This window comes from Rhinoraja longicauda, chromosome 15, assembly GCF_053455715.1.
Source record: "Rhinoraja longicauda isolate Sanriku21f chromosome 15, sRhiLon1.1, whole genome shotgun sequence".
Lineage (NCBI taxonomy): Eukaryota > Metazoa > Chordata > Chondrichthyes > Rajiformes > Arhynchobatidae > Rhinoraja > Rhinoraja longicauda.
In genome coordinates this window covers 16,843,065-16,853,075 of record NC_135967.1, presented here as the reverse complement: position 1 = coordinate 16,853,075, position 10,011 = coordinate 16,843,065, and the positions used below count along the sequence as shown (strand labels likewise).

At 44.6% G+C, this 10,011-nt stretch overlaps 1 protein-coding gene across 4 annotated transcripts in view; it reads right to left on the bottom strand.

Annotated features, from left to right (window-relative positions):
• The window catches only part of arhgef6 (Rac/Cdc42 guanine nucleotide exchange factor (GEF) 6), an 81,746-nt gene that overhangs the window by 27,880 nt on the left and 43,855 nt on the right, over window positions 1-10,011 (bottom strand). For all 4 annotated transcript variants that reach the window (XM_078412245.1, XM_078412247.1, XM_078412246.1 and 1 more), the window contains 3 exons: window positions 4,046-4,140; window positions 2,496-2,591; window positions 1,016-1,138 (listed from right to left, as the gene is read on the bottom strand). In XM_078412245.1, the coding sequence (XP_078268371.1) occupies window positions 1,016-1,138; window positions 2,496-2,591; window positions 4,046-4,140 (314 nt within the window). The remainder of the gene's footprint in view (window positions 1-1,015; window positions 1,139-2,495; window positions 2,592-4,045; window positions 4,141-10,011) is intronic.

Genomic DNA, 10,011 nt, shown 5'->3' with positions numbered 1-10,011 from the left:
CATCCAGGATCACCAGTTTAAGTCCTGCCTCGGCAGCTGGGGAACTTTAAATAATTAAATATATCATGGCAAAAGGAACTATTATCAATAATGGTCACATGAAATCCCCGAATTGCAAGAATATCATGTTTAATGAATGTCCATCAGGAGGGACACATTCTCCCTTTACTACCCGCCCTGGATGTGATTCCAGACCCACGACGGCGGTTGACTCAATCTCCTCCTCAGATAACAGTGGTAATCTGGGGTGGACAATAAATGCTGGCATTGCCGGCAATGTCTCTCCTGTGAACCAATTAATAGTACGACTGCTTCTTGTGGCGTTTTGCTTTGTGAAACTTGGCTGCAGTGCCCATCATGCAGAGCAGATGGTTACGTTTCGTTTGAACAGTCTGGTCAGGACTTGCTCTGGCACAGCCTGGTGATGCCAGAGAGATTTTGTTCCACAACCTACAAACTTTCTTATTCCAAATCCTTTCAATTCCATCTGATAATCTTGTCAGAATTGTTTTCTGTTCAGACTATTTTCTTGTACAAATCTATTTCCCATTATTGAGCATGAGTGTGTCTGACAGTCCATAAAAAGTCAAATTATACTTTTAATCTTGATCTTGATCTTTAATCTTGAGCTTTTGATCTTGATTCAGTCACATCACTTCTCATTTGTGACCAGAATCATACACAGGTATATAATCCCACTAACATACCTGATTAAAAACATTTAGAGATACCAAGTTCTTCACCTCATTTTATCGGTATAATGATAATTCATTCATTAACATGGATGGTTTCATTTAAACATTCTCCCTTCATAACTCAGACCCTGGTTAAATACAAATAAACTATCTAGTTTACAGAACGATTGCCACATAGACACTGAGAATTTTGTGGAGGAGAGGTTGGGGGTTACTCTTTTCAAAAGCTTTACACTGTACCTCGGTACACGTGACAATAAACTAAACTAAAGAGCAATGACATGGAGCTGATGATGGGACAGTGGGAAGGTGTCCCTTACCTGTGCTCGGTGAGTACACTCACAGCTGATGGGTGGTTGGCACAGTATGTGAGGTACAGCGACTTTATCTGAGGCATGTGATTCAGGAAGCAGCCACCAACCTTCTGCTGAGCATCTGGCAACCTGAGGTTCAAACCATTGACGTGTTAGTCACTTGACAAATTATGGCCAGCAGCAAATGTAAACTCCCAACAATACTTTCACTTGGGGTCAGAATCATAGACAGGTATATGATTTCACTAACACACAGGGTTACAAACATTAAAGATATCAAGTTTTTCAATAGAGGCGGCACAGTGGTGCATTGACAGACCACCAGATGACCGTAGAGACCCAGGTTTAATCCTGACCTCATGCACTATCTGTGTGGAGTTTGTACGTTCACGCTGTGAACGCGTGGGTGTTACGGTTTCCTGCCACATTCCTCCCACGTTGGTGGTGGGAGGGCTGTTTCTGTGCTGTATGACTCTATGACTATGGTGCATAATTGTGGCTGAATTGACAGTGTAAAAAGATCACTGCTAGGTTGGAAGGGGAGTACTGAGGGAGAGGAGGCAAGGTCATCTTGATCTCCTGCCCTATCCTCATCTCAATTAACGTCAGTGAAAATCTTAATCCTGCTCTCACTGCCCTTACGAGGACCTGCTCTGCAGAAAGTGACTGCATCATTTGCTGCCCCACCAGTAAATACGTTAACTTCTGTGAATTGTCTATGACTGTACCGTGGTGCACCCACTAATCTTCTAAAGAACGTCACCTCCTGGAAGTGTCTTTGTGGCCTTTGATGTGATGCCTATTGACTGCATTTGTCCCTGGCTTTGCCAGGTGATGTGTGGGCACTATCTGCAGTGCACAAGCAGGACAATATCCTGGAGTTTACCCACCGTCGTCTGTGCATTACCAAACGAGCACACCGCTGCCTTCCACATGACTGATGGATTATTTGTCATCACAAGGGGGCAGTGTGCACACAGTGCTGAAGATGCTGCCAGACACCGTTTCTCCCAAAGGATCCACGGCTCTGCCTGCCAACACATTCCCTTGTCGCGCAGTCATTCCTCTCTCCAGGCAAACACGATTGACAAACCTCCCACACAGCAAGTGCACACAGCACAACTTACTTGTGCGGGTTGGAGGAGGAGCGCTAACATTAGTGTTTGTCCGAATCCCCGGGATGAATACCGAATGTGAGCAATCCCACATTCCCAAGTGAAGCGCACCCTCAGCATCTCCCTGCCCCCCTGGACGGACACGCAAAACACCCATTCCCCACCCAGCCGGTGATGATGATGACGGGTAGGTGGGCGGTCGGAAGGGTAGGTGTGTGGTCGGGTGGGTGTGTGGTCGGATGTGTGGACACAGCCACAAAGAGATTGTAAACTTCAGCCAACAAGAAAATTAATCTTTCCCAAAAAAATCCACGAGGAATGGTGAGAACAATCTGCCAGTCTCGGTGCTCATGGATGGATTCTCGACTTACTTTGCACATTCTTCCAAAGTCTGGCAAAGGCTTTGCTGAAACAAGCAGATTTCCTCCAGGTTTCCTTTCAGTGCAGTGATGTCCACAGCAGATAACCTGGAACCAGAGAAGGAATGTTTAGAATTGTAAAGTTAGGGCAGGAGTGGACACTCGGGCCATTGGGCATGCTGTCAATCTGTGACTGTCCTTGTTCCTCAACCCCTTGTGCTCTGCTTTCTCATAACTCCAAGTCCATCCATCTCACACATGCAGTGACCCATCATCGCAGCCCACCGAGTGGAGAATCAGCTGGCTTTCCACGTTCTGGGAAAACAAATATCTCCTCAACTCAGACCTAAAAGGCTAACCTCTCATTCTGAGACGATGCTCCCAGGCCCAGTTTTTAGCCTGAGGGAACAGCTTCTCAGGTTCCACCTTCTTGGGGAAGACATTGTCATGTCTCAAGATCACATTCTTTGGACATCCAGGCAAATGCAAGTCTAACTTTTTTCATTTCCTCCTGAAGAACAACTAGCTCGGATCCTGAAAATTCGATTTAAATTGTGCTTCGATTTAATATATTGACCGAATTTAATATATTGACCGAAAATTACAGGAAATAGCCAGGAGAGGCTAGGAGAGTGAGAAGCATCGCACCATACATTATTCTCAGTCACCGACTGGTCTACATCAAGCAAAACCACACTATTTAATACACACAATACTGCCATCGTGGATTCTAATCATTCCAGATACAGTACTGTCCTACAAGAAATAAGTATAGCACCTTTAGTACAAGAGGCATTCCAGATAGCTTTACACAATAATTGGCATTCATCCATACGTGGGATATTGGTAGAGATGGGATGGACAGTCAGAACCATTTTCCCAGGATTAAAGAGTAAAAGGGCAAAGATTAAAGGAGATGTGGGGGGCAAGTTTTTTTTCACAGTGGTGAGTGCCATAAACGCACTGTCAGAGGTGATGGTGGAGGCAGATATGATAGTGATGTTTAAAAGGCTTTTGGATAGGCACATGGATCTGCATAGAATGGAGGGATATGGATTATGTGCAGGCAGATAAAAGTTGATCTTGGCATCATGACAGGCACGGACAGTCAAAGTAGGCCAAAGGGCCTGTTCTTGTGCTGTTCTATGTTAACATAGAAATATAGAAAATAGGTGCAGGAGGAGGCTATTCGGCCCTTCGAGCCATATGTTCAATGTAGCCATGAGCCCGATAATTGATATTGGGTTGAGGAATAGGTTAAAAGAAGGCATCTTGGGGAAGACAGAGTGAGCGGAGGTGAGGTTTGGGGAGGGAATTCCAGAGCTGATGGCACAACCTCCATTGATGGGAAGTCAAAGTTAGGGATGATAGTGAGGCCAAAATTGGAATAGTGTGAGACCTGGGAAGGGTATATGGCTGAGTAAATTAATAAGAAGAGACTTCAGGTAAGTGCAAGAATGGTAAGACCACGCCGCTAGTAGACGGCGCCCGTGCAGGTGACCCTGGAGTGGTGTGCAGTTGAGTGAAGGTGACCCGGACAGAGCAGGACCTGGGATACTAACTTATCATTGGCCTGCAGCGATCGCAGGTAGGTGCTGAGCAGCACCTGCAGCTCCTTTGCAAAATCGTGTTCATTGTCCAAAATATTCTGTATAACCTGAGGGAACAAAAAGAACATTTATCTGTTACTCCAGGTATAAGCACAGCATGACGATCGGCACAGATTAATTGCTTTGAGCTACTCATCAGTATGTACTTTTAAGATTCAGGTACATTTTAATTAACCAGCACATTCAAACTAGGTGACGTTTTTAAGTTATTTTTGCCCAATATGAAATGTCATGGGGCAGCTCTGGCTGTCTGGCCCATTGTGAATGTCACATGCTTCACACAGTTCACACTCTCTGTCCTCTCCCCAAAACTAATCTCTGGAAACAGATGCAATACAAACCATCCTGTGGTGAACGTGGTAACTAATGACGCAAGCCTCAAGCTGCTGTAAGTGACTCTGTAGGTTCACAGAATTCACTGTGACAGAACGCACAGCCTAAAAGGCCTGTCCAGTTACGCGATTTTTAATGCGACTGCCGGCGACTGTCAAAGTCGTAGCAGATCGACGAAATTTTCTTTGACCCTATGACAATTACCACGACAATGCCGAGTCAGGTCGATACAAGTTACTTTTTTTGTGAAACTAGCACCTGGCTAAGAGATTACACCGTCTTCAGAAACATCGCGAAATTCCCATGCTTACCTGACCGTCAAACGGTCGCCTCCAATCTACCTGTCAAATGTCCTGACGGTAAATAAATTGCTTAAACAAAACTATCTTCTGGTATCTTCAAATGCCTTTTCTTAATTTAATATTACGTGCTTCTAAATGCATCTGCGACAACCTAGCAAACCTGGGGACAGCATGCGACAGCACCCGCAATAAGCTACGATACCTGACGACAAGCCAGCTGTCGCCGAGAAATTTCTAGAAGGTAAATTTTTCCGTGACGCGCCATTGAAGCTCACGATCATGCCCGCGACACCTGGCGAACGTTCGGTGACAGCCTAGTCGCCGGCAGTCGCCTTAAAATCGCCTAACTGGGACAGGCCCTTAAAGGACAGACATTTTACCCTGTGTAGATACTGCTGCTCCACTGTACTGTACCCTGTGATCAGAATGTACACTTTCACAACACCAATCACTTCAATACAGTGACCGTAGGAGTGGGCTAGTGGATGAGTATCCTGTGGAGTATGACTAACCTCACATATGTCAGCGCCCTTCCGCTATCTACAGGCAAGTCTGGAGTGTGATGGAATACTCCCCAATTGTCTGCACGAGTGCAGCCTCAATATTTCCAAAACCCGATGAAGCAGCCCCTTGATCGGCACTCCAAACATTCATTGCTTCCACCGTCGAGCTGTGGTAGAAGCAGTGTACATTGTCTAGCGAGGCGAATGCGACAGAACCTCCCAAACCTACAGCCCCTACCGCCAAGGACAAGGGCACAGGAGACCGCCACTCGCAGGCTCCCCTCCGAGTCGCACATCACCCAGACCTGGAAACATCTTGTTCCTGCTTCACTGTCACGGGGCCTGAACATTGGAACATTCTCCCAAACAGCACCGCGGGAGCATTAGGCAGCAGGGATATACAATAAATACTGGCCTTTCCAGCAATGCTCCCATGCTGAAAAATGAACAAAAAACTGGAAATGGAGTGAAGTATGTCACCTGCTGCATGAAAAGAAATACTGAAAGATACTATTAGCTATGCCCTGTGGAATGGTAGCGGTTAGTGCTGTTCATGCAAGGATGTTTATCAACTGTTCTAGCTTGCAAGACAGATTACTCAATCTCTGCAGAGGCAAGCTGTCTTCTCCTGACCGAGTCCCAACTCTGATTGGTTTGGCTGTAGTGAAGGTGAGCTTGCAGGGTTAAGGAAGAGTTGCACATGTCTAGCTGTGGAACATAGCCACACACTTGCATGCACAGAAGTGGAGGCGTCACAATGGCACAAAGGTAGAATTGCTGCCTCACAGTGCCAGAGACCCAGGTTAAATCCTGACTACAGTTGCTGTCTGAGTTTGCACATTCTCCATGTAACTGCCTAGGTTTTCTCTGGGTGATGCTCTGCCAGGCCTGTATTGCTGCTATCTTTAGTTTATGCTTGTTTTGGGAGCTAGTCCCCTTCAGTTTTCTCTTCAGCATATAAAAGGCAAGCTCAATTGGGTGCTCTGGCTTCCTCCCACACACTAAAGACATACAGGTTTGTAGGGCAATTAGCTTTGGTATTTCGGTAATTGTAAAATTATCCCTAGTGTGTAGGATAGTGCTAGTGTAGGGGGTGATCGCTGGTCAGTATCGCTGGTCGCTGTCGACTCAATGAGCTGAAAGGCCTGTTTCCGCACTGTATCTCTAAACTAAACTAAACGACAGGTGTGGAAGAAGGGTTTATTTTAAATATTGATGTTTTTGTGTGAAAGGCTTGGTGTGGGTCAGAGACTGCAAAAGTGCAGTGCCCTCCATAATGTTTGGGACAAAAACCCATCATTTATTTATTTGCCTCTGTACTCCACAATTTGAGTTTTGTAATAGAAAATATTACATGTGGTTAGTTGTACAGGGCCCTAGTGAGACCGCACAGGGCCATAGTGAGACCGCACCTGGAGTACTGTGTGCAGTTTTGGTCTCCAAATTTGAGGAAGGATATTCTTGCTATTGAGGGCGTGGAGCGTAGGTTTACTAGGTTAATTCCCGGAATGGCGGGACTGTCATATGTTGAAAGACTGGAGCGACTAGGCTTGTATACACTGGAATTTAGAAGGATGAGAGGGGATCTTATCGAAACGTATAAGATTATTAAGGGGTTGGACACGTTAGAGGCAGGAAACATGTTCCCAATGTTGGGGGAGTCCAGAACCAGGGGCCACAGTTTAAGAATAAGGGGTAGGCCATTTAGAACAGAGATGAGGAAAAACTTTTTCAGTCAGAGTTGTGAATCTGTGGAATTCTCTGCCTCAGAGGGCAGTGGAGGCCAATTCTCTGAATACATTCAAGAGAGAGCTAGATAGAGCTCTTAAGGATAGCGGAGTCAGGGGGTATGGGGAGAAAGCAGGAACGGGGTACTGATTGAGAATGATCAGCCATGATCACATTGAATGGCGGTGCTGGCTCGAAGGGCCGAATGGCCTACTCCTGCACCTATTGTCTATTGTCTATTGTTAAAGTGCACATTGTCAGATTTTAATAAAGGCAATTTTTATACATTTTGGTTTCACCGTGTAGAAATTCCAACAGTGTTTATACATAGTCCCCACATTTCAGGGCACCATAAAGTTTAGGACACAGCAATGTCATGTAAATGAAAGTAGTCATGTTTAGTATTTTGTTGCATGCAATGACTGCTTGAAGTCTGCGATTCATGGACATCACCAGTTGCTGGGTGGCTTCTCTGGTGATGCTCTGCCAGGCCTGTATTGCAGCCATCTTTAGCTTATGCCTGTTTTGGGGGCTAATCCCCTTCAGTTTTCTTTTCAGCATATAAAAGGCATGCTCAATTGGGTTCAGATCGAGTGATTGACTTGGCCACTCAAGAATTTACCATTTTTTAGCTTTGAAAAACTCCTTTGTTGCTTTAGCAGTATGTTTGGGATCATTGTCTTGCTGCAGAATGAACCGCCGGTCAATAGTTTTGAGAACTTGATGGGATGTGTCTATACACTTCAGAATTCATTATGCTACTACCATCAGCAGTTGTTTCATCAAAGACGATAAGTGAGTCAATACCTTCAGCAGCCATAAATGCCCAGGCCATAACACCCCCATCACCGTGTTTCATAGATGAGGTGGTATACCTTGGATTTTGGGCAGTTCCTTCTCTCCTCCATACTTTGTTCTTGCCATCACTCTGATATGTTAATCTTCGTCTCATCTGTCCACATGACCTTTTTCCAGAACTGTGGTTGCTCTTTTAAGTACTTCTTGGCAAATTGTAACCTGGCCATCCTATTTTTGCAGCTAACCAGTGGTAGCCTCTGTATTTCTGTCCATGAAGTCTTCTGTGGACAGTGATCATTGACAAATCCACACCTGACTCCTGAAGAGTGTTTCTGATCTGTCGCACAGGCGTTTGGGGATTTTTCTTTATTATAGAGAGAATTCTTCTGTCATCAGCTGTGGAGGTCTTCCTTGGCCTGCCAGTCCCTTTGCGATTAGTAAGCTCACCAGTGCTCTCTTTCTTCTTAATGATGTTCCAAACAGTTGATTTTGGTAAGCCTAAGGTTTGGCTGATGTCTCAAACAGTTTTATTCTTGTTTCTCAGTCTCATAATGGTTTCTTTGACTTTCATTGGCACAACTTTAGTCCTCATGTTGATAAACAGCATTGAAAGTTTCCAAAGGTGATGAAAAGACTGGAGGAAAGACGAGGTGCCAAGAGCTCTCTTATACCTGCATTAATGAGGCATTTAAACACACCTGAGCAATTACAAACACCTGTGAAGCAATGTGTCCCAAACATTATGGTGCCCTGAAATGGGGGGACTGTGTATAAACACAACTGTAATTACTACATGGTAAAACCAAAATGTATAAAAATACCCTTTAAAAAATCTGACAATGTGCACTTTAATCACATATGATTTTTTTAAAATTACAAATCTCAAATTGTGGAGTACAGAGGCAAATAAATAAATGATTGGTCTTTGTCCCAAACATTATGGAAGGCACTGTACATCCAGAATGAAACACAGACACAGCATGTTTGACGTTCTGGTACTGACGGAGTGAATGACACCTCTGCTGATCCTACTCTGTCACCAGGCTACATGAAACTAAGATTTCACCTGCAATTTGTGACATCTTAGAATAAAATATGTGCTGTGACTCACTATCTACTAAAAATCCCCAGCCAAAACAGTGTTCTCTACAGTGGATAGGAACAGCTAAGTCAGGAGCCACAACTACTTTACTCGGAGGTTGGTAAAAGCACTGGTGCCAAAAACATTTGCTGGGACAGTCTCACAGAATGGGCACGTGATATAATCTCTCCTGATGGTTAACAGGGGACATTGGTGTACTGATGGATGGAACTGGAGATTACCAAATCAATCTTGAATCAGAATTGAGATTTAAAAACTGGTCAGGCTTAAAATGGTGTTGAAGCTATCAGACTGTGGTGATTTCTGGCATCCTTTTCTGTCCAGGTCACATGGTTCTAACGTCAAAGATGTTAATTCTTAAATACTATCTGGGTTCCACCATCAACAACTTTGCTGATGACTGAGTGGTCACTGGGCAGTAATTACCCAGGTTGCTCTGTGTAGACAAGACGTACAAGGCAATTTTCCACATTGTTGGGTATACTGTAACTGTACTAGAACAAGCTGGCCAGACGCTTGGCAAAAGCTAGAGTACACAAGGTGGTATGCGGTCTCATCCGATAACTTTTGCTGCATCTCATGGGGAATTTCCAGTGACATTACTATAGACACTTTGAATAGGAAAACAAGTGGTTAATCATCAATCTCAGGACATTCCATGGCATTATGTGATCACAGGAGGACTTTTCAGCTGTGGTAATATGAAGACAATGCAGCACATAGCAAGATTTCACAGAGTTTGAAGAATGGTCCTGACTCAAAACCATCTGTCCATTCCCTCTACAGATGCTGCCTCACCTACTGAGTTCCTCCAGCACCTTGTTTCTCCCACAAACAGATATGTGGTAAACAATCTTTCCATTTGTTGTTTTGGCATTGGGACTGGGCAAGCCAAGACAGGGCAAGACGGCAGCAATCACTTCCCTGTTTGTCTATAAACAGAGTTTACGAGAATGTTGCCAGGACTCAAGAGCCTATACTATAGGGAGAGGTTGGGCAGGCGAGGAGCGCAAGCTGAGGTGTGATCCGATAGAGATGTATAAAATCATGAGATTCATGGAATAGATAGGGTGAATGCACATTTTACCCAGAATAGAGGAATCAAGAACTAGAGGACAGGTTTATGATAAGAGCGGAAAGATTTAATAGGAA